This window comes from Aythya ferina, assembly GCF_964211825.1.
Source record: "Aythya ferina genome assembly, chromosome: 16".
NCBI lineage: Eukaryota > Metazoa > Chordata > Aves > Anseriformes > Anatidae > Aythya > Aythya ferina.
In genome coordinates this window covers 13,305,326-13,333,316 of record NC_140315.1, presented here as the reverse complement: position 1 = coordinate 13,333,316, position 27,991 = coordinate 13,305,326, and the positions used below count along the sequence as shown (strand labels likewise).

At 59.2% G+C, this 27,991-nt stretch overlaps 2 protein-coding genes across 7 annotated transcripts in view; one reads left to right on the top strand and one right to left on the bottom strand.

The window, feature by feature from the left end:
- The first annotated feature begins 201 nt into the window (after positions 1-201).
- Positions 202-22,451, top strand: NECAB3 (N-terminal EF-hand calcium binding protein 3). The gene is made up of 13 exons (XM_084538470.1): positions 202-399; positions 3,246-3,270; positions 4,260-4,368; positions 12,046-12,071; positions 12,411-12,508; positions 18,352-18,488; positions 18,597-18,718; positions 18,942-19,021; positions 19,145-19,198; positions 19,751-19,863; positions 20,783-20,860; positions 21,240-21,331; positions 21,998-22,451. Exons 1-13 carry the CDS (start codon positions 310-312, stop codon positions 22,024-22,026), a joined length of 1,053 nt encoding a protein of 350 aa, XP_084394596.1. The 5' UTR covers positions 202-309; the 3' UTR covers positions 22,027-22,451.
- Positions 22,452-23,540: 1,089 nt separating this feature from the next.
- Positions 23,541-27,991, bottom strand: part of CBFA2T2 (CBFA2/RUNX1 partner transcriptional co-repressor 2) — a 59,661-nt gene continuing 55,210 nt past the window's right edge. For all 6 annotated transcript variants that reach the window (XM_084538465.1, XM_084538464.1, XM_084538469.1 and 3 more), the window contains one exon: positions 23,541-26,069. In XM_084538465.1, coding sequence (XP_084394591.1) covers positions 25,785-26,069 — 285 coding nt within the window. In that variant the 3' untranslated portion in view covers positions 23,541-25,784. The remainder of the gene's footprint in view (positions 26,070-27,991) is intronic.

The following is a 27,991-nucleotide window of genomic DNA, read 5'->3' as shown; positions in this document are numbered from 1 at the left end:
ATGCACTGGGGCTGACTGGGATCACACTGGGGCCGACTGGAGCCCGCCCCCCGCCGGGCCGCCACAGCGACGACCACCACGGCCCCTCTTGCACCGCCCCGCCCTTCCCCTTTCCACCAATGAGGAGCGGGCCGGGAGGTGCCAATCACCCGGCTGGGCCAACCGAAGCGCCGCGGGGGCGGGCCCTGGGCTGAGGCAAAGTTGCCGGGCGGCTGCGGAGCCGCTCAGGGGCAGCGCGGGGTCCGCCGGCCCCTCGCGACCGCACCTCACGGCCCCTTCACGGCCGCCTCCCCGCCTCCCCTCACGGCCATGGCGTGCGCCCAGCTGCTGGCCATGTGCCTGCTGCCGGCCAAGGCCGGCTCCGTGCCGCACCGGGAGCCGCTGCCCATCTTCCACGACGTGAGTAGCGGCGCCGGGGAGCGGGCCCCGTGCGGCCGAGGGGGGTGAGGGGCGTGTGGGGGAGCGGGACGGAGCCGGGCCGGGCCGGGCCTCAGCCCCGCAGCTTGCCGGGGGGGGTTTAACGCCTTTTAACGCCTTTTAACGCCTTTTAACGCCTTTTAACGCCTTTTAACGCCTCCCCGGGCGGCTCTCTGCGGCTGGCCGGCTCCCAGCCGTGCTCCGTCCCGGGCATCGCCCCCGCCCTGGGCACAGCCTCCGCTGCCGGCACCTCCGAGAGCCCCGAGGTGCGGAGCTGCCTCCCTGCCCTTCCCCGGAGGCACCCAGCGGGGCCTGGGGAGCTGCAGGAAGGGCTGGGAGCAGCTCCTGGGGCTTCCCCGCTGATGCTCGTGGCGGGGAGAGCTCTTGGGGGCTTCTGCTGTGGTGAATGTTCAGAGGAAGAGGTGACAGAGGGGGCCAGGTGAGAGAAAAGCCGGCTGTGCCTGCCTGGGTGTGCCAGGTTGTGCCAGGCCGGCTCTAACGAGCCAGGTCAGCTCTCCTGGTCAGCGCTCCGGCATTCGGCACTGCTGGGAGCTGCTCACATCCCGGGGAGGTGAGGAGGAGGAGGAGGAGGAGGAGGAGGAGGGGGGGGGGGGCTTTATCTGATGCCTCGCTGTGGGTGCTGTGCGAGCCGCAGCGCTGCCGTTGCAGTTCTTTCTCTGCAGACATCCCAAGCCTCTGGGACGTTTGGCCCCCAGGCTGGACCCCGGGGCTCGCTCGCTTTCCTCTCTGCGTGCCAGAGACTGAGCAGAGCCGCCTGGGCAGCCAGCCGTGAGCACAGTGCTTTCACCCCGCTGTCCCCTCCCTGCAGCCAGCCTGGCCCTGGCTGAGTGTCCGGGAGCTGGGGTTGCTTCCAGTCCTGTGTGCAGGGGTAAGCCTGTGACATCCTTCCTTCCCAGGGCTGGGGGGCTTGGGAAGTGTTGGGTTGGTGCTTCCTCCATCGTTCTCAGCCTGTCTGCCGTCGCAGGCACTGAGTGGGGTGCGGCTGCTTGGGCACAGGGACAAAGGGACAGAGACGTCTCTCTCTCAGGCTCGCAGCAGCGTTCCTGCGTTTCTGGAGCTGCCAGCTGCCCTGAATGTGACTGAGGATTGAGGCAGGGCTCCCCAGCAGCCCACGCAGACCTGTTCCCACTCCCAAGCTGAGTCCCCCTCACTGTCCCCAGCATCACCTGGTCTCAGGGGACACGGGGCAGGTGCTGCCCCCTCTCGCAGGGCTCTCTGGTGGCTCTGCTTTCCAGCTGAGCTGAACTCAGGTAGGAAGTGCAGCCCCGAGAGCCCCGGTGGCAGCAGATGCACCAGCAGACCCTTTAGCCTGGAGAAACCTTTGCTTTAAAACCCGGAGAAATCCCCAGCGTGTGGGAGCTGCAGGTTTCTGTACTTAGCTCTAGCGAGGAAGCTCTGGAGCACGCCGTGGGAGCCCTGATGGGCGTCCACAGAGCTCCCTGCTCTACTTTCATGCAGGAAGGCAGCCTGGCCCTGCTGGAGGCTGCCACCCTGCAGGTACGTTACCTAACGCTGGGCAGCTCAGGGCAGCGCCTCCAGAGGAGCCTGCTTTGCTCAGAAGAGCATCCTCCGAGGCATCCCTGCCTGTTTTTGGCCATGGGGATGCACCGGAGAGTTCCCTGCTGGGACCAGCATCAGAAAATCCTCTGCCCAGTTGCAAGGGAGCAGCATCTTTGGGAACAGGATTCTGGTTTCAGCTGTCTTTGCCTCTGTGCAGTTATCATGAGCACCTCAGCGGCTGACTGCGGGCTGAGCCCTCAAACAGTGCAGCAAAAGCATCAGCAGGGAGCAGGGGGTGCAGGGGCAGCTCAGCAGGGACGGGGCCTCCTGCAGCCAGGAGCAGAGCAGGTCTGGGGCGCTTTGATCAGCGGTTTCTACTTTGCAGCTGCTTGGAAAAGAACCTAGCACAGTTTGCCTTCCCTCTTTCCTGCCTTTTTTTCATTCCTGATCTTTCTTCAGACCTGGAAGGGATGGCTGAAAAGAAAGTTGTTACACAACTTGCTGTTGTCAGCTCTGCTAGGATGTGCTAGCCAAAGCCTGTGCTGCGCTGTCTGCGAGATGTTCCCAGGCTGCAGAAACTGTGCTGTTCCTCCCCAGCCAGCCAAACCTGCAGAGAGCTGCTGGTGAGCAGGGAGGGAGGAAGGGACGAGGAGCCCCAGCTTTCTGCTGGGCCATGGGCAGGAGAGTCGGGTCGAGACATGGCACTGGAGCAGCTCTCAAACTGCTCTGGGGCTGAATTCGTTACAGATGGATGAATGAATGAATTAATTGCACTGGAGGGGGTTCACGTGTCCAGGTGTCCCAGGCAGAAGGACTGCAGGGGGTGGTTACACCGCTCAGGGCAAGAGCTGCCCGTCCATGCTGAGGGCTGAAGTGTCGGCAGTGACGCTCGAAGTGTTTCCATTGTGGGCGTTTTTTTGCTCAATGTCCTTTCATTGAAAGGATCTGAACAATTCAACACCTCCCATCACAAGTCAGTAGCAAAGCCGCAGCGATGCCCTTTCTCCTCTGTCCCCCTCTGTTCTCTAAAAGATGCTCAGAGCAAGTGCTGGGCCCGCTCAGGCAGCAGCGGGTGTGCTGGGAGCTGTGTGCGGCGGAGCAGAGGGATGGTTTTCATCATTTACAAAGGGAAATCTCCCCCAGACCGGTGTGTGCAGCGCTGTCCTTCCCAGCCCCGGTAACGCGGGCTCCTGCGGGGCCCGGAGGTCTCCCCGCGGTGGCTGGGGAGGGCCGGCAGCTGGCTCGCTCGTTGAGCCGCGCCGCTCTTCCTGCCGCCTCTCAACCCCGTTGTGTTTTTTCCCTTTCAGATTTTCCGGCGAGCCGACAAGAACGGTGAGTGCTTTGTTCTGCCGCCGCCTCCCCCTCGCAGCCTGGCTCTGGGCGAAGCAGCAGCCCTTCCCCGCCGAGGGGCTCACTGCAAGAGCAAAGGATGAGGGCAGGCAGCTCTCTGCCTGGAAGAAAAACGCCTTTCTGCTCTGCCTGCTGGAGGAAACGCCGGCCAGGGGCTGGGAGGGGGCTCCCCAGCCTCACTGCCTGCATGTCATGGGGGGCAGAGCCTCCCGGTGCTGGGTGCTGCTCGGTGGGGCCAGCAGCGGGAGGGAGGGCAGAGCAGGCTGTGCAGCATGGCTGGCCGGGCTCTGTCAGGCTTTTTATCCGCTCCTTGCCAGGACTGTTTGGGTCTCTGCCCTGTGTTTGGGTGACCTGCTGGAGTCCCTGGTGTCTGAGAGTTGGGCTCTGTTAAATCTGACACCTGGAAACCGGCAAGTCCAACGCCACAAGGCATTTCTCTGAGCCTTCCTCCCACTGGGCTCTTCTGGGAGATTGCAGATTCCAGGAGCCACTTTTATTGCAGAGCAGAATGCAGCTCGGGAGCTGAAGTTCTCCACACATGGGAAAGGGGAAGCTCATGAGTCAACCGAGAGATTTTCTTTCCCTTAAAGATCTGACACCATCCTCACCGTTCTGTGTATAATAGCTCTGTGCTGGGGAGAGCTAAATGGAAAGCCTGCCTGGAAAGTCACTGAAGTACAGAGTGTCTGGATGTGTTTCTGAAAATGCTGCAAAGAGATCTTTTGGAAGGGTTGGAGTGGCTGAAATGCCTGCCCGGCAGCACCCGCACTGCTTGCCAGCCTTCCTAGGTGTTTGGTGGGGATGCTCTGGCTGGTGGGACATGCTTTCAATGAGATCTCTGCTCTAATTATTATGCACAACACGCCCAACCATCCCACGCTGCTGGTAAAGAGGCTGCTGGGAGGATGGCTGGGGCTTGTACGCGTCTTTCTGCAGATATATAATTATTCTTCCCTTTTGTTTAAATGCAGATGATGGGAAACTGTCATTTGAGGAGTTCAAGAACTATTTCGCTGATGGGATCCTGAGCTCGGAGGAGCTGTGGGAGTTGTTCAGTGGCATTGACAGGCGTCATTCAGAGTAAGTACCACGGTGGTGCAGAGGAGAGGAGATGAAGGAGGATATAAAACTGCCTGACTGTAGATGGAGGACGTTTGGAGGCGGGTGCAATAAATAGTCAGGGTGAGATAAACCTACCTCTTGTAACACGCAGATGTTAAAACCCATTAAACACCGGGTACAAGTATTGCTGGTGAGAGAAGCCAGACATTTTGAGAACAGGCGTTATCAGATTTACTGTAGTGCTATAAAAGCAAGCAGCCATTTAAAATCACATTATGTTGGTTTGAAAAACGTATTCCAGAAATACACAGCCCTACGGAGCAGGTTGTGTATCTGCAGGAGGAGCATGTGGTGGTGTGAGGACGATGAACAGACAGCTATCTCAGCGGTTGCTGACACAGGGAACTCGTTTTCACTTATGTAAGAACTTCTTTCCACCAGAAATGGGCCTTATGAGTGTCGGTGTAACTGTGAATTTAGGCCAGCTTCTTTAAAAACAGAAATGAATTGCACTTAGCTCTTGGTTGCTGTAGATTGGGGCTACCCAGAGAAATCTGTTGGGCTTTCTAGAGAAATCTGCTGGGCTTGGCTGGCTTTGTCCCAGTCTTTCAGAGATCAGCGTGGCCTCGCTGGGGACCCTCTGCTCTTCCTGCTGCTGAAACCAAGGGTGTTTTGGCCCTGGCAGGAGCTGGCCTTTGATTGTCTGGCTCGTTGGGCTCGTTGGATGCAGGCAGCAGGAGGTGCCCTGCCAACACCTCCTCATCCTCCTGGAGGCCCCAGGGGTTTAGCAGAGAGCCGTCACCTCTGTGTGAACGCTCCTTCCATCAAGCTTCACTTTGGGGTGACTTTGGTGACCACTGGAAGCAGGCTGCACGGAGCAGGGGCTTTACCTGGATGCCAAACGTCTCCTGGTTCCCTGCTGTGTTCCAGTCGGGTTCCTCCACCTGTCCTGAGCGACAGAACAGGGCTGTCAGAAGGCACACGAGTGGCACCACGGAGCCTTGCTAACGCCGCCACAACCCGTGGCAGCTCTGCCCAACCTCAGCCCCTCTGCTTGGGGTTGGGCAGGGCGCTGAGGCACCCCCCCAGCTGGCTGGGGTGTGTGGCAGCATGTGCCAGGCCAGCCCCGAGCTGCCCCGTGGGCTCTGTGCCCCCGTGCCCCCAGCAGCACGCCCTCTCCAAGCGCCGTGCGTGGCCCTGGCTGCGGCGGTGCTCCCTGCATGACGGCGCGGTAGCTATGACAACGTGGCAGCATTGAGCTGGTGACATCTATTAGCAGGGCATGACCACTGTGGTTTTGATCCCTTTTTGCTGTGAAGAACAGAAGGGACCTCGCAGACAGAGCTGGTTTCCAAATTTGTGTGTTCTGGGACTTCAAGGCCGTGTAGGAGGCCCCCAGCCCCGCGAGGATGCCCTCATTTCTGCAGGAGCAGGCTGGAAGGCCCGGCCGTGAGGCTGTTTCAGGGATGCTCCCCGTTCCTGTCCCAGGCTGGTACGTGACCCACACGCAGGGAATGGCGTGAGCAGCTGCGAGAGGGATGGATTTGGGGTTGTGGCTGCAGGGAGCTGTGGACGATCGCTCCAACCTGACCCCCAGCTGGTGAAGGAGGAGGGGGGGGGGCATGTCCTGGAGCAGGATCCTGGCTCTCTCACTGCCTGCTGAGAGGCATCTCATCCCCTGCAGACGCGTTTCTCAGAGTGCTGTCATCCTGACTGGGAGCTGTGTGCCCGCCAGGCTCAGGGACTTCAAGACAGGCTTGTCCCCAGGGAGATCCTGCCCAGAGGCTGCCGTGTCTCCCCTGGGCCACCCCCACTGGTGTCACACACAGCACAGCCTGCCAGGAGTCGGCGTCAGCTCTTGCTCCAGGCTGGGTTTGGCCTTGCGGTGATCCGTGGCATTCGGTGCCACACGCGTGGCACAGAGACTGCCTGGGGCAGGCAAGCAGCCTTGGCTCTGGGCAGCCTCGGGATGCGTCGGGTGGTTCATCTTTTCGCTGAGCTTGCCAAAGACTTCAGGGCTGTAAGGGGTTGTGCTCTGTGTTTGTATAAAGAGGGGACCAAAAAGCGTACACAAGGCTGTGTGCAGAGCCACTGCACAGCACGGGCAGCAGAAATCAGGCAGCGTTTGGTGTGCGGGACCAAAGAAACCTTCCCATGGCTCTGCGTCTGGAGCTGGGCTTTGTCATTCGTGTTTGGGGTGCTCAGGGGGACCTTCCCCTTAGGGCAAACTCGTGGCTCCTGAGGGCTGTGCTTGTACCCCGGCCGTCCCCTCAGCAGAACCCTCCTCCAGGGCTGCCTGCTTGCTCCGTGCTTGCAGGGACCCGGTATTTTGGAGGACTGGGTGGAACTTGCCACTGGATCCAAGAGTTGCTGCCTAAGGACACCAAGAGATGCCCAAGAGCGCGGTTCTGTGAGCCAGGTTTCTTTACACTCATGATCTCTTCCTGGCCTCTCAGAGCAGTTTGCTGTCCCAAGGAGGGCTGAGGGAGTTTCCCCTGCGGTGTGTGGTGTTGCTGGGCACCTGAGCCAGCACCGTGCCCGCCTGCAGTGCTGCCTGCTGCTGGCCCAGTGCTGGAGACAGCAGCAGGGGATCCTGGCCTTCCCGTCAGGTCTGCCCTGCCCTGGAGGTGCTGGAAAACCCCCGGCGTGGTGCTTGTCTGCACCACTGCTTGTGGAGGGGCTGTGAGCACGGGGAAGGACGCAAGGAGAGCCAAGCTGTGCTGGGCCAGGGCTCTCCCAGTATCTTTCTGCCACCAGCGTGCACAGAAGGTGCTTAACAAGACCACGTAGGAAGCACCTTTACCCTCACAGCTTCTAGTGGCCGCTGGTTTGGAACTTTCTTGACCAGACCACCAGCTCCCGGAGTTCTCTGCTCCACAAATCTGTCTAATTTTGTTCTAAAACCGTTTAGGCTTTCGGCTTCGACCACATAGGCTGCAAGTGAGTTCCACAGTGGAGCTGTGTAGCATAAACTGATTTTCCTTCGGCGTGTTTTAATGCTGGTGTCTGCCAACCGTGTGGGATACTCTGCAGGTCGTTATGAGAGGCACTGTGAGGTGCTCAGTGAAGCCTTCTCCCTGCAGATGCTGTGATTGCTTTGGGCTTTATGGAAGGAAAAAATGTTCCATTACTGAGCAGAGCACATCCAAACAGTCTGCTTGTGTCTGAAATCAAAGGCTCAAGGAGCAGCGGTGGGAAGAGACCTTCAGAAGGCTCCAGGTCAACCTGCTGCCGGTGTGCTGCTTAAACGTGAGTTCAGCACAGGCATGGTCAGCTCTGCAAACATGCCCGGCGTTCTCCTTTCATGCCCCGGAGCTTTTCTAGTGATGGGAAAGCTTCAGCACTAAGCCAGTGGCTGGGTCTGGCCGTGAGGGTGCTGTGTTCATCAGGTCGGGGTTGAAAGGATTGTTTTCTTGTCAGTGCCAGCCTGACCGAAGGAGACACAGCAACAGAGATTTTTACACCCAGACGTTATCCGTGCCTGAGTAATGGAGTGCTGCCCAGACACATCCCGACTCTCTTTCATCACTGCGAGACTGCATCTGCTCCTCTGGCTCACAGAGCTGACATCTGTGAAGATTAATATTTTAGAGGTCTCATACATTATTCGTTCTCCATCCAGAGAGGCCGTAGCACCACGCTTTCCTCCCCTCTCCTCTGTCCTTCCCGTCAGGTTGTGCTCCACCTCCTGTTTGTTCTGGCGCTGTGGCAGGGTGCTGGCAGCCCGTGTGTTTAGCCACCTCCGTAAGGTTTGGTTCTATTTTGAGCTGGTGGAATAAAAGCTGAGGTGTAACCCGGCATGTCTTCGGTGGTCTGGGTGGTGGGAATAGTAAAGCTCGTCAGAACGTTCCCTGTAACGTCTCTGAATCCAAAATGTTTGAATGATTTTGTTTAAAATTTTACATTTCCCCATGAGACTTCTTTTTCCTGCAGTTCTCAAAATTATTCCATTTCGGCTTTAAAATATCTCCTTATTTGAATTCTTTGACATTTAAAAGATGATGTTCCACGCTGAAACCAAACGCAACTTCTCTTTGTGATTGGGTCCAACCGCCAGGTTCGCTGTTTGGTTTTGCTTGTCAGAAAGCACAGTGCTCAATCTGGCGCTGGAGCAGAACAGAAAGCTGCGTCTCCCGGGGAGAAGGCGTTTTCATCCACCACAACTTCTGGGAGAAGAAAGACAAATGCTTTGGGAAGGGGTGAAAAAGCTCCGCTGCCGCAGAAGGGCCTTGGGAGAACCAACACGCGGCTCGCAGCCTCCCCGGGCCTCTCTGCAGCAGCCCCCAGCCCGGGCTCCGCGTCCTCTCCCAGGGGGCAGCGTCGCAGAGACCCTGCTCCGAAGGTGTCAGCACCGAGCTGTGAGGTGTGCAGCTGGGCGCTCGCTGCTCTTGGCGTCAGCTGCTGTGGGCTGCCCAGGGAGGTGTCATGTAGTCCCCATGGAGCTTTCTGTCCTGCATCTCCTGGGAATGGTTAGAAAAATGAGGGTCAGAAAATCCTCCTTTGGGTGAGAGGGAGCGGTCAGGTGGGAGTGACAGGAGGCTGGGTACGGGCTGCTGGGAGCCTGAGGCTCTGAGCTTGAGCCGTGAGTGAAAGATTTTGGGTTTCAGTAGAAGCACTGACCTCCTACTTTAAAAACAAACATAATCTCAGAGGAAATAACCTCAGTCCTCTGGTGCTGTGGGAGAATGGTTGTGTAAACTGTCCTCCTGTCTTTGGTCAGAGCCTTGGTGTCACAGCATCAGCCGGTCTTTCAGCTCCGGAGAGCAACTGCACCGCCTGAGAGTGCGGTGTGAGGGTTTGGGAGCCAGACCTGTGATCACAGCGGAGGTTTCCAACCTGAGCATTAAATGATAAAAAATAAATAAAAAAAATCCCATCTGCGTTGCCGAAGCTGATTGATGTTTTCTTGCATAAATTCCAGGCGCATTCTGACAAAATCCTAACAACATAATGATGACAAGATCCTCCATCATCAGTTCAAGCTTAATTACAGTTAATCAGAGGTTTGAGCACAGTCAAAATAGAGCGATGTGGAAATGCGGAGCATCTCAGGATAAGCGCTTTGGAGACAGAGGGTGCCTCTGCGGTGCCGGGGGAGGGCAGAGGGAGAGGCAGAGGGAAGCCTCTTGCACCCTTGCAGTCCTGCGAAGGGCTCAGGATTAGGCCCGCAGGATCTCTGTGTTAGCTCCTCCTGCTTTCTGGTGTGAGAGCTGCTGCTGGCATTACAACAATGCTGTTGGCACCGATGCTTTTGTGCTGCGCTCTGTTCGGACCGAGCCATGTTGTGCCCCAGGAGCTGATGTTTCAGCACTGAGCTGGGAAGAGCCGGGTGTGATTCTGCACTTGTGTGGGCAGGGGCAGGGGGGGCAGGACCTGGGAAGAGGCTGGGAAGGGAGTGGGAATCCTGCTGCAGGAGGCTGGGTTTGCCACGGGATTTTGGTGATGGGCTCAGCATTTACTCGTTCAGTGTTCTAGTGATTAATTAGTTACTGTTCGCTTTACGTAGCGAAAAGAGAAGCTACAAAGAGCTACCAGCAGGCTCTGGCCTCTCCTTCCAAGCCGCAGTGTGGGTGCTGCCAGCAGCTCTCTGACACACGGGCACCTGGATGCCCAGTCTGGGGTCTGGGCAGTGCTCTCAGCTGGCGGCCCCTTCTCATTCCTGCTGGAACTTTTCCCAGCTCCAGGTTCTTACTGGGGACAGACGCAGATGCCGGGGTAATGTATGTGCTAGGTATGTGCCTGCGTTTTGCTAACGTGGGTCCACATCTCTGCTTTGGCAGGCTGTGCCTGTTTCTTGGATGGGGACCAGTGGCTGCAGTTACTCCTCTGGGGCACGGGTGCTGCGGTGCGTGCCGAGCCTCTTGTGCCGCTGCAGCAGCAGGGCACTTCAGTGGCTCTGCAGGCTCCAGGCAGCTTTCAGGATTATGTGGAACAAATTAAGAAGGAGCAGGACGTTTTTGCAATGTAAATTTATGCTTCAAACCCCAGTCCTCCTTGCGGAGCTGTGGTTGGATGCACGGAGCTGCTTAGAGATGGGATCAGCAAAGTTTGACAGAGTGGAATTGGCAGATGAAGGGGCGTTGGTTTTGTTGATTATCTGTGTAGTTTCTCAAGGGAAATGCTATTTTTTATTCTCATCAAACACTGTCTGCAGTGCCAGGACAGTGCACCAGATCCCCGCCTTAGTCAGCTCCTACAGTAGGTGTTTGAAGTGGAGGAGCCAAATCCCACCCCAAATCCCACCCCAAAACTGTCTCCCATGCCTAAGCAGGGGGCTGCATCCCACTGCCAGGGGGCTGTGGGGACCCCTCACACCCACAGGGGTTGGGTTTGCTTCTCAGGTGCAGCTGCTTTAACACAACTAGCTGCTGTTCCTCGCCACCCAGTACTTCCTCTCCCAGCACCCCAAATTTGGGTTCTCCAGGAAGTTGTAGGTGGGGAGCATCCTCCCAGGTCAGTGCCCTCCCCTGGGACACCCGCTCACCGCCAGTCCCCTGGCCTCTGGTGGCTGTGCGAGCTCCAGGGTGCCCCAGCGGACGGCTCTGCTTGCAGTAGAAGGTGCTGAGGTGTTGTGTGCCCTGTGAGGAGTGGGCAAACCTAAAATTTGAGCTGTCAGATCAGAAACGAGAGGCTTCGTGGGTGGCCTTGCCCAGCAGGATTTGCACGTTTTGCTAATTGGAAGCACTGCGTGGTGTTGAACCGTGCAGTGGAAGCTCAGCAGGAAGGCAGACCCAGAACCATCCCTGGCAGCGCTCACGCGAGCAGCGGGGCCGCGTCCTCGTGCTTGGAGCCCAGCGAGCTGCGGGCAGCTCCAGGTCCTCTGCACGTGATGGAGCTCCAACGTTTAAAAATCTCCTTCGTGCTGCCTTCCACTTTCCCAATGAGAAATACAAATGGCTGCAGACACTGAGGGGATTCTGAGACCAGAATTTCTGGAGGGGAGGCTGATGTGAGTGAACACCACCCCGGGGCATTTTCCCTGGAGGCCGTGCAGGTGATGCGAGGCATCGCAGGCAGCCCTGCCTCAGCAAACCTCTGCTTCAGCCCGCAGTCCCCTCCCGACAGCCAGTAGGTGTTTCTCCGTGCTTCCTCCTCCCTCTCCACCCCAGCTGTGCCTTTGTTAGCACGAGGAAGGAGCTCAGCCCTCTGCCTGCACTGCTTGCAGACCTCGCAGAGCTGCAGGCACGGGGTGATGGGGCTGGGCTGGGGGCTGGGGGCTGTTCTGCCACGACCCCGTTGGCACTAACAGGGCGGCCTCCCTGCCTACCTGGACCTGCTGGCTTTTCTGCAGGATTCCTGCCTTACCTGGCTTCAGGGAGGCTCGGGGATCCGACCAGCTTTCCAGCGTGTGTGTTTTGTTCTTTTCTTTATCACGTTTGCTGTCTGCAGGTCCTGTGGAGCTCCAAGCCTTGCAGGAGGCCAGGAGAGGGCCTGCTGCCGTGAGGAGAGGATGGGGCTGAGACAGGAGGGGGGTGTCCTCGCTGAGCACATTGTGAGCTGGGGGGAAAGAGGTGCTGCAGCAGCAGCTCTTGGGTCTTGTCAGGTCCAGGATCCGGAGCTCTTTATTTTAAAAACAGAGCTTTTAAAAAAGCACCGGGGGGCTCCAGGCAAGCCTCTGAGACCCTGCTCACCACAGCTCTTTCTCCCAGCCCAGCCCCACCATCTAACAGGTGTTTTTTTTTTTTTTTCTTGCAGCAATGTGGACACAGAGAAGCTGTGTGGTAAGTCGGCCGACCTTCCTGCTTGGGGTGGGCTTTGTCTCCTGTGGGTCCGCGGCGGGGTTTGTGCCCACCTGGGCAGGGCAGGGCAGGGCTGGGTGGCTCAGGGGCTCTGACCCTGCATGTGAATCCCTCTGGGAGGGTGTCCCAGGGCGTCTGTGCTTTCCTCCAGGGAGGAGAGGTTTTGTCAGGGGAGTAGAGGGCTCTCCTGCTGCCAGGCAGGAGGTGTGACCCCTGGGAGAGGGACGGGAGTGCCCCGAGCAGTGCTGGGGGCAGCTGGCACAGGGGAGGCTGGGAAGGAGCTGCTCTGGGAGCTCACTGTTGCCTTCTCTCCCACTTCAGATTATTTCTCAGCGTATCTTGGAGAGTACAGGAACGTGCTTTCCGCTCTGGAAACGCTCAACTCTGCTGTCCTGGCAGCCATGGACAAAACCAAGCTGGTAAGGACGGGGCAGGAGGGCGATGGGGCAACCGGGGGGTACCAGAGCTGTGGTGAGCTCAGCTCCTCGTTCAGTGTTATCCTTGGGCTGCAGGGGCCACAACCGCGGTGCCTCCCGGGTGCAGCGGGTTGCCTGCAGCAGGGAGATGTGAGGTGGGTGGGCTACACGAGGGTCGGTCCTGCTGCGGGCAGCTGGAGCTCCTTGCAGCCCGTGCTCCTGCCTGCAGGGACAGGAGTTGCTGCAGGGACAGGGAAGGTGCCAAACGGTCAGAAGGAAAGGAACGGTGAAATTCAGACTGCCGGCTCCGTGCTGTGCCCATCCCTGCTGCGAATTCCTTCCCCCCTCCTGCAGCTCGCGCCGACGGGAGGCAGATCTGAGGCTGCTAATTAGGCCGAGCAGGGTCCTGCCTCGCGAGCCTTCCTGCACACTGCGGGGCAGGGGCTGTGGCGCCCAGCACTGCAGCTGACATACAGCTGTGGGAAGAGCTGCAACCCCCGTGGGGACGAGGGTCTTGTTCGCATCTGGAGCCTGTAAAATGGCTCCGCTTTCTGTCTGGCACCTCCTTTGTGCTGCGCTTGGCCAAAAGGCTGTTCGTGAGGCTCTGGCAGGCAGCAGGTGAGGCTCTGTGCTGTCCTAGTGCTGCTGCGGGCAGCAGAGCCAGCGTGGCCCTGCCCAGCAGGGCAGCCACAGCTCTCTGCTGGCTCTTCCTGACTTCGGTAAGAATCGCCTCAGTTCCAGGCAGGGCGAGTGAAGCACCCACAGCTCGAGCTGTCCTGAACCTCACGGGAGGAAGTTTGGACTGAAATTTTCCACGTACCTGCTGGGAGCTGTGTGCTGCTGGGGGAGTCAGGGCAAAGCTGAGTCAGCCATGGCAAGGAAGGTGAATGGGGAAGATGGGCAGCTGCCCGCTGAGCAGAGAGACGAGGAGGGGCCGGTCCTGCTGCTGGCTCTGCCGAGCAGCCTCAGTGGTGTTTGCATCTCTGTGAAGTCACCGGGGATGCTGCCCCCTGAACCTCCCTCTGGCCGTATCCAGCCTCAGCAGCGTCTCCCTGTACAAGTTTATTAAGAGGTAGAATGATTCATCTGGAGGAAGCCGTGCTTTATTTGAGTTCTTTTCTGCCTTATTTCTATATTTATTTATTTTAGTAACGAGTTCATTGTATATTCATGCGTTTCTCCAAAGTACAGCACAATTACTGTCTGCTGCGCAGTGCTGGCGTGATGTATTCATTCACTTATTGCTTCCTGGTGTAAACATCCCAGAGAGCTCCGTTATAATTACACATCGCTCTGCAGCCGTGTTCAGCACGTACCTTGAACTAATCATTTTCTTAAATTAACTTCTCATTTTTATCTCCTGGCCCTTTCCTTGGGCTTGAGGAAAGACAAAACAACCTGTGCTGGGCTTGTTGTTTAAGTTGCAAGACCTTGGATGCAGCTGCTAGGAAATGGGGCTGGGCAGGGACTCCTGGCAAAGGGGAAGCCGGTTTCCCCTACTGAAACAGATTTCTGTGGGGTTGTTTTCCCACCTGTGGTGGCTCTGCCCAGAGCTAGGAAGAGGAGGACGGGGCGGGCAGGCACTTGCAGCACCGCTCTCACCCGTGGCTCAGCCCCAAGCTCCTGGGTGCCCTGGGGCAGGTGCTGACCCTCCCGGGGTGCTGCTCCCTGCACTTCCCTGCTCAGCTGGGCTCCGCACCAGGGAGGAGGCAGGAGAAGGGCAATGCTGTGGCTCTGTAGCCACGGCTTGTGCTGGAGCTGTGGGAAATCTGTCGCTGCTGGAGGCTGGCAGAGAGAAAATGCTGCTTTCTTACCTGGTGTGACCTGGATGCATACCCATGTTTGTATTTCCAGGTGGGGATTGGTCATGGGCTATTCTGGGATTATAGGGTTGGATTTTAGACAAAGCTCACACCGCTCAGAGCCAGAGCAGAGGGCAGAGGTTTCCCATCTTACGTGCCTGCCTGCCAGTTCTGTTAATTCAGACCTCCCTAACGGCCCTGGGGCTGAGGACCAAGAGCTGCGGTTTGGCAGAGGAAACCTCACCCTGGGGGTTGTGCTGGAGGCACAGCAGCACCGGGAGCTGAGCAGGCTGGATGGGATCTGCCCCCTGGCGTGGCCCTCTCCATGAAGCTCTGCTTACACAGCAGGGCTGCGGGGCCAGCAGAAGATAATTTTCAGTCCCTGCCTGGTTTTCCCCAGGCTGTATTTAAGAGAGCTTCCCGTGGTGCCCAAGGAGGCAGCGATACCCCTGCCAGCTAGAGGAAGAAGGGCACATGGAGTGTGACCTGGGGCTCACCAGTTAAACCATGGCACCTCCTGCTTAGAGCACGATCTGCCTCCAGCTCCTTCCTTCTGCTGCCGGAGGGCTGCTCTCCCCTGCACCCTCCAGGCACTTACTGCGCAGCTGTAGAAGGTCTCGTGTACGTACGAGCCCACTTTACAAGATGAAAACCAAACAGAGCATGAGATGCTTTGTTAGCAGAAGGAAAGCACGCCTCACGGGAGCTGTGCTTGGCACGCTCAGACGGCGCTAGGACAGTGCTGCAGCAGGTGAGGCAGGGAAACACAGAAACCAGAGCTCGGGGGGGGCACACTGAGGCCGTGCTGGGAGCCATGGTTTGGAGTGGTGCCACTGGAAGGACTTCCAGTGTCCGGGATTCCCACCTCTCTGACGGCCAGGAGACCTGGCGTGGCTCAGAGAGGGCTCGGTGCCCTCTGCCAGGCTGCTCGGTCCTGTGCCCGTAGCACACCTTGCTGCCCCAGCAGCCTGCAAAGCGTGGGGAGTGGAGGCCAGGTTGATCCTCACCGCCTCCGAGGCTGCGGTTCCTGCAGGAAATGGTGTTTGTGCGGGCAGCAAACCTGCACGTCGCTTCTTGTGGGTCCACGCTTGGCAGAACGAAAGCAAATTGTCAGTGGGTTGTGCCCATTCTTCAGTGCTGAAAACGTGGTGAAGGAAGATGCCTCTTCAAGAAGAGGTGCTTTTTTTTTCATTTTTTACCAAATTCCATCATTTCCTTATGCATTTTTAAAATACAACTGCTGCTAGCTACGCTAAATATGCTAAATGCACCTTTTTCTGTGGCTCCACTTTGCGGTTACAGTGTCATAGTTTCAGAGTTAGGAGCAGACTATGGAAATACCTCGGGAAGCAGTCTGATATTTCTCTCAGGAACCCAAGTGCTAGAATCTTCTCGTTCCCCAGCTTGCCATCGCTGCACGCTAAGCTATAAATACCTCTCCAAGTCAGATGCTCTTACGTCTCCATTGGCAGGAGTTCTGCGTTCACCTATTCCGTTCTGTGAACATCATCATAGGAAACTAATAAAACCCCGCAAAGCACAATTGCAGCAGCTCTTGGCAGCTTGGGGATTTTCAGTTGGGTCAACAGAGCAGAAATACCTCTCTGCAACCAGAAGAACTCCTCTTGTGTCTGCCGAGTTATTTACAGCTTTCCAGGAGTCTTTGCCGTCAGCAAGAAACGCGGTGTGCTCGCTGAGACACAACCTTATGGAGACTGTTTCTGGGGGGCTGGCGCTGCTGGCTGCAGTACCTGACGGGTTTTGCTCTGCCCCCAAGGTGCAGCTGAAGCAGAGAGGAGTGTGTTTGCAGTCACTTCATTCCCTCCCCCGGCATGCAACCACCCAGGTTGGTGCAGAGGAGGGAAACAGTGTTTGAAGGGCACTGAGATGCCTCCGGTGACCCGAGCACAGGGCGCACGGCGCTTGGTGCTGAGCGTGGGGGCTGGAGGTGCTGGGTGAAGGAGGGCTGCCCGGCCTCGGAGGGGTCTCACAGGGCAGACGTGCCCCAGGCTGGGGACTGCTGCTTCCTGCTGCGTTCCTGAGAGCAATGTGGGGCTCCTGAGGAGTTATTTCCAGCCTTCTCTCCGCTGGTGGGCTGAGCAAGGCGCAGGAGGGAGCTGCCTTGTTGGTGCAATGCCCGTCTGAAACACCAGCGCGTCCCCGTGGGACCCGGCTTTGCCTGTGCAAAGTGGTTGGAGGTGCCTGGGAGGAGCTCTGGGCAGGGGTCAGCGCGGGCTGGAGCCTCCAGAAACATCAGGCAGGAGCCTGAGCTCCTCTGTGTGCAGCTGAGGGTGGGCTTGTGGGGGCAGCCCAGGCCTCTCAGCGTGAGGCACCCAGCACGGGATCTCCCAGCCGTGCCCTGGGGGTGTTGCCACTTTCCCAGCGTTGTTCCAGGCAGGGGGAATTGCTTCCCCCGAGCCAGGCCAGGCAGCAGGGGTTTCTCTTTCGCAGAGCTGCAGGAGGAACGGGTCTCCTTCGGGCTGCTGCGTGTGCTTTGGGAGCAGACAGAGACACTGGGGTAAAGTAAAGGGCTCTCCCTGCAGAGAGAAGGGCAGGGGCAGCAAATTCAGCCCAGTTCCATCCTGGAAACAAAATGGACCATGCCATTAAAAAATAAAAGGTGGATGGAAACCGACACCCAGCACAGGCTGCGCTGAGAGCTGCCTGCTCACCTGGGTGGGGAGCAGGGGGCTGTTGGCGCTCTGCAGACGAGCATCCTCGCCACTTCCAAGGCCGGGAGCTGGCGTCCCTGTAGCCCTGCAAGGACGCGTCCCCAAACGGAGCTGTTCCCAGCAGCTGTTTGCAGCTTCAGGTGGGATGGCTGCTGCCTTCGGATGCGCCTGTGCGTTGGGGTAATTATGGCAATGGCTTCATTTCTCCCACGCAGGTGTTGAGCCTGTCCCCAGGGGCAGGGGCTGCCAGCTCCGTGCCACCCCTGTCCCCCAGAGACGCTGCCTTTGAGCCCCAGCCCGAGGAGCGGGGTGGCCCCAGGTGGGGCCTGGGCCTTGCACCGCGATTTTGGCACCGGCGTTGAGAGTTTCAGTCCAAGTGCTTTTACGCAGAACTTCTGGAATTTGGGATCCTCGGTTCTTCTGCCTGTTGGAGAGAAAACAGGATAGGAATTGGAAGTATTTGACCTTAATAAAGCAGTCACATCACTGGAGGCTGTCTTAGAGAGGGGAGAGGGAGCTCGCAGTGCCTGGCGCAGGGGTGACAGCCTGGCTCTTTCGGCGGTGGGGGTGGCTCAGGTCCGGTCTGCCTGGTGGTGTCCTCGAGGAAAGGGGTGGTCCCCTGCTGCTGGATGTTCCTGCAGAGCAGCCAGCCCTCCTGCATCAGGTGGAGACTCCCTCCGTGGCCTCCCACCACCCAGCCGTGTCTCTGGGGATGCTCACAGCACTGCCCTGTGGCTTCTCTGTCCCTCAAGTCTTAAACGCTGGGCACAGGGGCTGGCCTCAGGGTGCTGGCAGCACTCCCCAGCTGCTCCCCTTGGCCTCCTCCTTACCTTGCCTGGCCGTGTGCTGAGCTGAGGCACCTCGCTAAAGGCACAGCAAGGAGCAGGGAGCTCTCATGACAGTGCAGTGAGATCTGCCCGCTGCCCAGAGCGCCCAGCACACCTTTGTGCCAAAACCTCCAGCAGTCAGCTCAGGTTTCTGCTTTTCATCAGCTCATGCTCTGTACCCGGTGCCAAGCTGCTGCGGTGTCAAGGTGAGGAGCCCCCTCCTGGGGCAGAGTTGCTGTCCTACAGCACGGTGTAACCTCAGCTCATCCCTCCTGCCCCCTCGGGGCTCCTGCTGCGCTGGCTGCTGTGTGCAGGCAGGGAATTCGTCCGTTCTCCCCAGCTCGCCTGTGCCTCCCTGCACCCTCCTCTCACGACAGATCCCGCTGCACCTCCTCATCCTGCTGCAAAGCCCCTGCCCTGCCCCGAGCCTGCCCGCTGGCACCAGCAGCTGGGGACGTGTGTCTGTAAGGGCACAGCCCCGTGCAGGTGTGTGAGGGAGCCGAGACGCAGGAGGCACCTGACCTTTCCTCCCCCCTTCCCCGCAGAGGTACGAGACCTCCTCCAAGACGGAGCAGTTCCTGACCCGCTTCCTGCTGCGGGAGACCATGCACCAGCTGCAGTCCCTGCAGGGCTCGCTCGAGTGCGCCGTGGACACCATGGAGGAGCAGGCGGGGAGGGAGAGGTAACGGGGCCCTGGGGGGACAGCGGGGAGCAGGATCTGCCCTTTGCAGCCTCAGCTGGCCCCGCTGAGGACTGGCTCCGGCTGCCCTGTTGTGTTTCATTCCTTCAGGAAGGACGTGAAGAAGTCGGAGAGCTCCGTGGGGCTGAGGTCAGGGAGGCGCTGTGGGCGCAGAGGGCAGAAGAACGTCTGCCTGTCCCCGACGGACCCCTACTCTGGGATGCTGACCACAGGTACCACCGCCCGGCCAGCCTGGGGCTGTGTGCTTGGGACCTTGTCTGCTGTGGGGTCGGGCCCAGTGTTCCCAGAAACATCAGCCCTGGCCGTGGCAGGCTTTCATGTGTCTCCTGGGCAGTGGGGAGAGTTTCAGGAGAAAATAAGTTTCTTGCTTTCGGAGTTCAGAAGCTTTTGCAGTTTTCTGAGCTTGCAGCGAGCCTTCTGCCTTCCCCTGCGCAGGCATTTGCGTCGAAGCTGACAGCCAGTGGATGGCCCAGATCAGCAGGCTCCAGCAGCTCATCGAGAAACTGGAGTGCAAGGTGCGTGGCACAGGGGGGCTGGGGCCGGGCCCACCTCACAGCGAGCTGTGCTGGGCTGGGGGTGCCTCTCGTTTGGCTTTGTTCCAAACTCCCTGCAGTTAACGATGGCTTTGTGAAACGCAGAGCCCACGCCTGGAGCCCCTGAAGGAGGACGCAGCGAGCAAAGGAAGGGATGAGGTCAGTCGTGGTCCCAGCTCCCTGCCCAGTGACTGGGGAGCACGCGGGTTGCCCCTTGCACACCTCCGTGCTCCGGGACGGGTCACCTGCGTTTGCTGCCTCTGCTCTGGGTGGGCTCCTTGCCCAAGGCTCACGTGGCTTCTTTGGGGGCTGTGGGTGCTCACAAGCAGTCCGAGGAAGGCAGCCCCCTGCTCGGGAGGGCCCAGACCTCCTGGCTTCTCTCCAAGCCCCTGCAGGCCGTGCACGGCCCCAGCAGAAAGCCCCCAGGGCCCAAGTTCCCCTGTGGGCTGGCAGCGGACACGGGGACGTGCAGCAGTCCCAGAGCAGGGCGCTGTCACCAGGTGGAGCACAACCCCCTGGGCTGTGCGGGCTCAGCCTGCTGTAACGGGGACGTGCCCAGCTCAGAAGAGGATGATTTGTGGTCTTGGCTCTGTCCTGGTGGGGCCAGCCCCGTGCTCGTCACCTCCCCGTGCTGCAGCAGGGTGGGAGCAGGGCAGGCAAGGGGATGGCTCTGCCTGCGGTGCCCCCCCCGCTGACCGCCTGTCCCCGCAGCACATCCTGGTGGCCAAGAGGCAGATCTCGGTGGCCAAGAGCGGCGTGGAGGAGTTCCGCCAGGCCTTCAGGTCCTACACCGAGGTCACCGCGGGGCAGAGCAGCTGCCTGCAGTAAGTGGGGCAGGGGGCAGGGCTTGCCCAGAAATGGGGGGCCCCATTAGTCATAAGGGCAGACCTGGGGAGAGGGGCCCTGGCTTGGCTTCTGCCCTGTGCCAGCCCTGGGCAGTGAGCAGGGCACAGCCCCTCGTCCCCCATGCTGGGCACAGTGGCACAGGGGTGGGCTGGGCAAGGGATGGGGGGGGGTTACACCGACAGGAACGGGGGTGGTGTGCGCATGTCAGAGGGTGCAGCACTGCTCCTGCACTGGAGGACTTGAGAGGAAGGGGGAGAAGCCAGGGGAGAGCTCTTGTCACAGCACCGCCTTATTTAAAACGTGTGCAAGGCTGGTGGGGAGCATCCGGGCCCACCTAGAGCTGCCCCCCTGTGCGAGACCAAGGCTCAGCACCACTGCAGAGCTGGGGCAGGGCTGAGGATGGAGCCCCAGGTTGGGTGCCGTGGCGCAGCGCTGCCAGGCGCCCCCGGAGATCGCGCAGCTGCGCGTGGAGAGGCTCTCCTCCTCCTCCCACGGGAGGCTTCAAGGCACTCGTGGAGGGAGATGTTCGTCCTGTTCCCATTTCAAGTGTCATCTTTCAGCTCTTCAGCTCCAACCGTACAAAACTGCATTTTCGGGCCAAACAAAAGGAAGCTCCTTGTTTTGACGTGTGGCAGAGAGGAGGATATTTTTTCTCTGGAGCTGACGGGCTTGCCTGGCGTGAGAGCTGCCCGTGTGGCAGCCGGGCTCCCCGGGTGGGCAGAGCTGGGCTGAGCGACAGGAGCTGGTTTGGGTGCAGGGTCCCCGGGAGCAGCCAGCGGCTGTGGCTGTGCCCAGAGGTCCCTGCTGCCCCTGGGGGTCCCGGTGTGGGGCTGGCGAGTGGATCTGCGTCCCTCGCCCCCAGGTGGCCCCAGCTCAGGGTCGCTCCTGTCCCTGCAGCGTGTCTGCCTGCAAGCTGACGGACGAGGCCTGCTTCATCCTCTACGAATTCTGGCAGGACGTGACTTCGTGGAGGAGGTTGGAGGCTTTCCTTCTGCCTGGTGGTGGTGGCGGGTCCGGGTGCTCGTAGACATGCTGGGGGGTGGCTGAAGGGGCTCCCTTGGGACTCCACGGTGGCCCCGCTCGCCCCCTTCTTGCACAGCCTGTGCTGCTGCTGGCACTGCCCTGCCTGGCATGGAGATCCAGGGGCATTCGCAGTGGAGATGGGGATGGAAGCCCAGGCAGGGGTGGGGAGCGGGGCAGAACGGGACATCCTGCTCTGGGCAGCACCGTCCCCCTGTGCCAGGGCACAAAAATGCACCTACAACAGAGGGGCACGAGCGAGCCCTGCCCCTGGGGCTGGAGCAGGACAGCCTCCTCGCCCCGTGCTGCCCTGACCCTGCCCGCTGCCTTACAGCCACTTGCAGTCCAGCTACAGCAAGAGCTTCCAGCGCGCCATCATCAGCCTGCTGGAGTCCCCGGAGCTGCTGACCACGATGCTCTTCCCAGGTGAGCGGGGTGCGAGGTGCTGGCCGTGCCGTGCTGCTGCTCTGAGGGCGAGCAGGCGCCTTGTCTCACTCCGGGGCAGAAAATTGGCTTGGGGGGGGGTCACTGAAATCGTGTTTTCTAGCATGTTCTCTGGCCTGGATAGCCAAGCAGCTGGGAGCATGTCCCAGATGGCAGCTGTGCTGAGTCCCACTGATAGCAGCCTGAGCCCTGGCTCGAGCACGCTTCACGCCTCAATTTTCTTCCCCAGATCCCTGAAGCCTCTCTGCAAAGCACTGCCCCTCCCGGGCCTCTCACAGTGGCTGTGTCCCAGCTTCATTTTGAAGGCTGAGTGGTGCAGAGGCAGGGGGGAGCCAGTCAGGGAAGATGTGTGTTCCCTGGGGCAGCAGCAGGAACCTGACCAAGAAGTAAGGAACGGGGGGAGCGTAGAGAGAGACAAGACCACGTCGAGCTCCAGCTGAGGGTCTCTTGGGTTTCCTGGCACCACCCGTGGCGGTGGGTTCTGGTGCTCCAGAGCCCGCTGCCTACAGGGGAGCATCAGCTCCTGCTGAGCAGGGGCAGGGGCAGGGGCAGATCCCAGCTCTCCATCACCCCCAGCTTCCCCCAAACCCCCGTGTGATGCCCTCCTGCCTGCCGCCACCCCCTCAGCCCTCCCCTGTCTCTCCCCAGCGTCCTGGTGGATCATGAACAACAACTGACCCCGGCGACCAGCAGCTCCCCGGACGCAGCTGGCAGGCAGAAGGACGCAGAGCCCCCTGCACAGCCACCGCCGTCGCTCGCGTTTGTCACCTCCGCCTCCCTGCCCTGCGGCCCCTGCCTCGTGCTCGCCTCCCGCAGCCCGGGGGCTGCCCGCCCCTCAGCTCTGGCAGTTTGCCCCTTCTGCTCGTTTTGCGCGATTTATTTATTCCTCTTCCTCCTGGTGCCCAGGACAGCGTGCAGGGAGGGGCTGGGGGACGTGGCACGGCAAGGGTGGCTCTGGCCCGCTGTCACAGCCCCGTCCCTCACCCCTCAGAGCCACCCTTGGGGGAGCAGTGGTTTTGTCCGGGGAGCTGGGCTGGCTTGTGCTGTGAAGAGTGTTTTATAGGAGAAAAAAAAAAAAAAAAAAAAGATTCAGCAAAGGCAAGCGGAGTGTGTTTCTGGACAGGACTGCCAGCCGCAGCCCGCACAGCCAGTGCTGGGGTTTGGGGCAGCCTGGGTGCACCTCCCCTGCGCCTGCCCCCCCTTTGTCCTGCAGCTGAGGGACCCAAACCCAGACCGGCACCCAGAGGCTGGGGCTGTTCAGCTGAACGCCCAGCGGGGCAGCTCGGGGTGTGCAAGGAGCCAGGAGAGCCCCTGGGGCTGAAGCAGCACAAAGACTGCCCCAGCCCATCCTCGCCTTGCAGAGCCAGGAGCTGCTGTGCGTGGTGTGGAGCTGGTGGCACCCAGGGCAAAGGGGTTGGGCAGCGCTGCCACAGAGCGGTGCGAAGGACGGGGGCTCCCTGCAGGGGTCGGGGTCACGAGGAGCAGTGCAGAGGCTGGAAGCTGCCCGCCAGCACCCTGCCACGGCACCACAGGGGGGGCACCGAAGCCAGGGTGGGCCCTGGAGGGTGGCAGCAAGCAGGGGCTCCCTGCGTGGGACGGGGCGCAGGAGGGGACCCAGCTCATCCCTGGCCACAGAGGTGGGGTTGGGAGGGAGTTGGCCCCAGCCACCAGCTCCTGGTTAATTTTGCTCCTGCAGGGCCCGGGGCCGCGTGCAGCCACCCCCAGGAACACATCGCTGGTTCCTGGCCTGGGAAGTTCCACCCAAGCTCCAGGGCCCCCCAGCTGCCAGGACACCCCCAGCCATGGGCAGTGTTGTGCCTTGTCCCCGAGTCCCGCATTTATTTCAGGAGGGTGAGGGCACTGCTGGGATGCTCCCTGCTGCTTCTCTGAGCCCCCCGCACCCTGAGAAGCCAGGCTTGGGGGTTCCCCCACTGCCCCCCAGGTGCTGGGGAGCAGGCAGCAAGGGGTTGGCACTGCAAGCTCCCCCCCCAGCATGCCACAGGCTCCTCTGTGCCCCAAATCAACAACGTGCTCAAAAAAAAACACAGTTCAATGCAAAGGGAAAGAGACCCAAAGTTCCCCAGTACCTGACTGGCATCCAGCTCTGCCTGCGCCCCTGCAGAACCCCCGGCAGCTGCCCGGGCCCCGCCGCAAAGCATCGGTCCTTCAAGGAAAGAGGCCTGAGGAGCTGTACGATGAATATAGTCTTTTTATTGACTACTTTTGAGTAGAACAAACTAAATACATCTGTAACAGTTTGGGTTCCTTTATACAGTACATTAAATAAGTTATGCACAGGAATGAAGTAACAAATTCCTATTACAGAATTAAATGTCAAAAAAAAAATAGAAAACTCACCCCACCAAGTCTTCTTCCCAGGTCTGAATTTCACATTTATCGTTACATTTTTTTTTTTTTTTTAAAAAGCAATCATTCTAATCATGACCGTTAGTACTTCATTCATTTACACTGGGGTTAATTTTAATACACAGCCAAAGTTGCATGAGAATTATGGAAGACAATCTATTTACAAGCCATTTCTCCAGCACGGCACCGCGCTCGTTCCTTTCTCAGCCGCTCTGGCAGCGCTCGGCCCCCCCGGCCCCTGGTGTGCGCTCAGGGACCCCCCGGGACGCCGCAGCCCCGTGTTGGTACCTGAGGCAGCTCCCAGTTCTTGTGCATTGTGCTGTGGACACGGGACAGTCCCAGCTGCCACTTGAGAGCTTTCGTGGAAACCAGGAGACTTCGTGGCTTTTTTTTCAAACTGAAACCTCGCCGATGTGGGACTCGCCCGCTCTATCCCCCGACAGCAGCTTCCAGTGTTCCCCGAGGGATGAAGCTGGTTCGCTGGGTAACTCGGTTATCCCTGGGCACACCCCTGCCAGCCAGCAGGCAGCCACACCACGGCACACCCGGTGACTATTCATTACATCTCTATTATTCACCTCCAATTGAAAAAGTGATCAAAAATAATTTGGGAATTACTTGCCTCATTGGGCTCCAACCCAGCAATCATACAAAAGCAGTCACGGAAACACAGCTTTGCTGAATAGATGGTTTCCTGGATCCCATTTGCGCACAGCATGTGCAATCAGTGTGTGTCCCCGAGGGCACGCTCCGGTGCCTCCCATCCGCCGCCGACAGCCTCCGAGGGGAGAGCTCCGAGGCTGTGCCGGAGCCGAGCCCCGCAGTGGCTGTTGTTGGGTCAGAGCTCCGCAGGCTGCCCCCGAGCCCTCCCCACGTGCTGACGCAGGGCTCTGCTCCCTCCTGGGGCTGGCGCTGGGTCCCCGCAGCTTTGGGTTGGGCTCAGGGTGCCGACAAGGCGGGGGAAGCTGCACGGGGCCCCCAGGAGGGCTGCGCGTCCCCACGCACCTCCAGCGGGGCCAGGGATCCCCGGGGTGGGTGAGAGCCAGCACAGGGTGCCAAGCCCTGCATCGGTGTGGCCAACATGCGGGGAGAGAATGGGCTATAAATAATCCGCTGCAATCACGTTGGGATCTTTGTGGCTGAAAACACCACCGGTAACTCTCCAACCAACAACTTCCATGCAAAGAAGAAATGCTTTCTGCACAGCAAAATAATGGCAGCCAGGTGGAAAGCGCAGTAACCGCCCACAAGGAATCCGGATTTGGTCTGCACGTTTTCACTCAGCAAAGGTCCAACCCCGAGTATCACGCAACTGCCTGTCCAGTTACAGAGAGGGATTAAAAACAGGCCCTCCAGCAGTGACCAGCCGTACTTCCCTGGTACCGACATTTGGTTTAGAGCTGTCCTCAGCAGACGCGTCCTCTCCTCAGCCTCCACAGCCTGGAGCCGCCACCCGCCGCAGGCAGGAGCAGAGCAGCTCAGTTCTCCCCAAGCAGCTACGTATTTGTCATTGCACTAGAGAATGAGATGCTCTTGCTGGAAAATCGGCTCTGGTCTGTTCAAAGCAACAAAGAGCCAGCACGGCTAACTGAGAAACCTTTGTCTGGGAGCAAGATTAAAAAAGAAAAGATGCGTATTATGGAAAAAAGGTAGCTGAACGAGGGGGCAGTTCGGACACCTCAGGAGAAGAGCCTGAGCGCGTTTGACCCTTGAGAACAGGGCTCCTTGGCTGGGCACCGCTCGCTCTGCATTTCCTGCCGGTGCTCCATGGGGGCCGGGTTCCCCCGAGCGAGTGCCCGGCCCCCCCCAGGTCCCACACGATGCTCTGGTGCGGCCCTTCAGAGAGAGCAGCACGGAGGCACCTGGAGCGAGGCCGACCCAAGTCCTTTATGAGCCCTAAAAAAGGCAGAATGAGATGGCAAAGCCCAAGTGCCGGTGCTCCGGAGGAGGCGGCGTGGATTTGTCAATTGTGTCAAGTGACAGAAATTTCTGCGGTGTTTTTTTTTCCAACTTAAAAAACAAATAAATTGGGAAAACTAATCAAATGGACTGACCCAAAACTTCCCTTTTAGAGTCCGTTCGTTTCTATTGCTGTCACAGATGCTGGAGTGGAGGATCGAGACGTGGCTGCCGAAGTCTTCTCGAGGGCCGGGCTGGAGACGCCGTCGATGGCCTTGGCGGCTGTGGAGCGCCCCGCGGGCAGAGCCAGCGGCTTGCTCTGGCTGTGCAGGCTTTGGCCGCAGATCCGGTGGTGCCTCTCCCAGTCCTTGTGCTGGCAGAAGGAGCCACAGTACCGGGCGATGTTGCAGCCACTGCAGGTCTCGCTGGCCTTGCGGCCGCAGTTCCAGCAGCTCTGAAAGGACCCAAGACACCACACTTCAGAACGCGTTTTGTTTCCAGAGCTGTAGGACAGTGCTGACTCGACAGCTCTGGAGGGGACGTTCATCCCCCTCTGGCCCAGATTTAGTAATGTTAAGATGAGCAATCCATTTATTCTTGCTATTTCACAGACCTTTGCCAAGGGTACTAACCCCTACTCCTCTGCCCTACAAAAGCCTGCCAGACTGCGCTGCACACATCCTCTCCCCTAGATCCACCCAAACGCACACAGGAAACAGCAGGCAAGGACTGAAAAACACACCACAGATGCTGCTATTTGGTCTTTTTATTTCCTGTTTTAAGCAGCTCTATTTTGGTACCGCTCCCAGCCAAGCGCTCTCCGCGGGGATTACAGCGCTGCACAGGCACCATTTGCTCTGCACCCTGCCTAGCTGCACAAGAGGTCAGAGCCGGCTAATTTGGAAAAGAAAAAGCCCATTTGAAAGCCTCCCAGCCAGGTGGAAGCGCTGCCAGCGCGCAGCCTTCAGTCTGGACGAGGAGCAGAGCCCCTCTGGCCGGCGGGCGAGGCGTCAGCTGGTGGGCTCATCGCCCGCGCGGCGCGAGCACGGGGGCAGGGGGCCAGCGCCGGGAGCTGCGGCCGCAGCTGCTCCGGAGAGGGGAGCGGGAGGATTAGCTTCCCTGCAGCTGGACCCCTGCATTAGCAAACGCCTACTGGGAGGGCAGCTTCAGCTGTGAAAGAGCAGCCCCTGCCAGAGCCCCGGGCCTCTCTCAGCGGGGCACATTTCATGGCCACTGCTGCCGCGAATGCAGGCGGAAGGCTGCCGGGCCCCATGCGCCCACCAGCAGGGTCTGTGCCCACGGCGACTTCGGGGCTGTAAAAAGAGCCCGAGCGAGGTGGTCAGGAGCGAGCAGCTGCTGGGAGAAGCAGGACTCGCAACCAAGAGAGGCCCCACAGGAGCCTACAGTAACTGGGAGAGCTGGGCCAGCGCTGTGCGGCTGTTTGCACTTGGAGCAGCGGCTTCAGACGTATTCCCAAGGTTCCCCGGCATGCCAGAACACACGCCAGCCTGTGAACAGGGCCCTTAGGGAAACAGGCCAGGGACGTGGGGTTCACGGGGTGCTCACTCGACTCCCAAGGTCCTGCACTGCTCCCACCCCCTGTGCAGCAGCACCGCGAGGGGGACGCACAGACAGGAGGACGCTCCCCTGGTATTCCCCTACAGAAAGCTCATTGCTTATCTCATTTCTTCCCCAGCAGTTCCACCCACTCCCATCATGTGTTTACTGACTGCCGCATCTGTCCTTCAGTGATTTAAGAGGAAGTCTCACAGCATGCCCACTGCTGCAATAACACCTGATGCTTACATGGCTCCTGCTGCGTGGGGTGCCCAGAGCGTCCCAGGCCCCGAAGGAGAAGGGAACCAGATTCACTGCCCATGTGGCCTGAAGCGACACGAAGCCCTCACTCCCATCAGATTTTTGGTCAGCAGAAACAAAGCCCAAAGCATTTGTGCAGAGAAATGAAAGCAGTAAGGCAGCCACAAGTGGCCATGACATCGCAGCGCAGGAATTAACCGAGCAATTTGTGCTCAGTGCAGCTGAGATCTCCAAAACTTAATGAAATGTGTTTCCAGTTAAAGGACAGCGAGAGTGATAATTAATGACTGAGGGGTGGAAAGGAATTCCCTGAGACACCCACTCAGCAGGTGTCGCTGGCTATGACAAACCAGGAGCCCTCCCTTCTTTCCTGAGATGCAAAAACCTCGTTAGGTGTCACCAGCCCTCTGCAGGGCAGGGACAGCTGTCCCCCACACAGGTTTCTCTCTGATCTCATGGGATCAGAGGAGCAAGAGCACTGCAGGGCCTGTTTCTGGAGAGAAGCTACCACACGCTGCCTGGGCACGTGTTTTGTGAGCTCACAAACTGGCAAGGTCC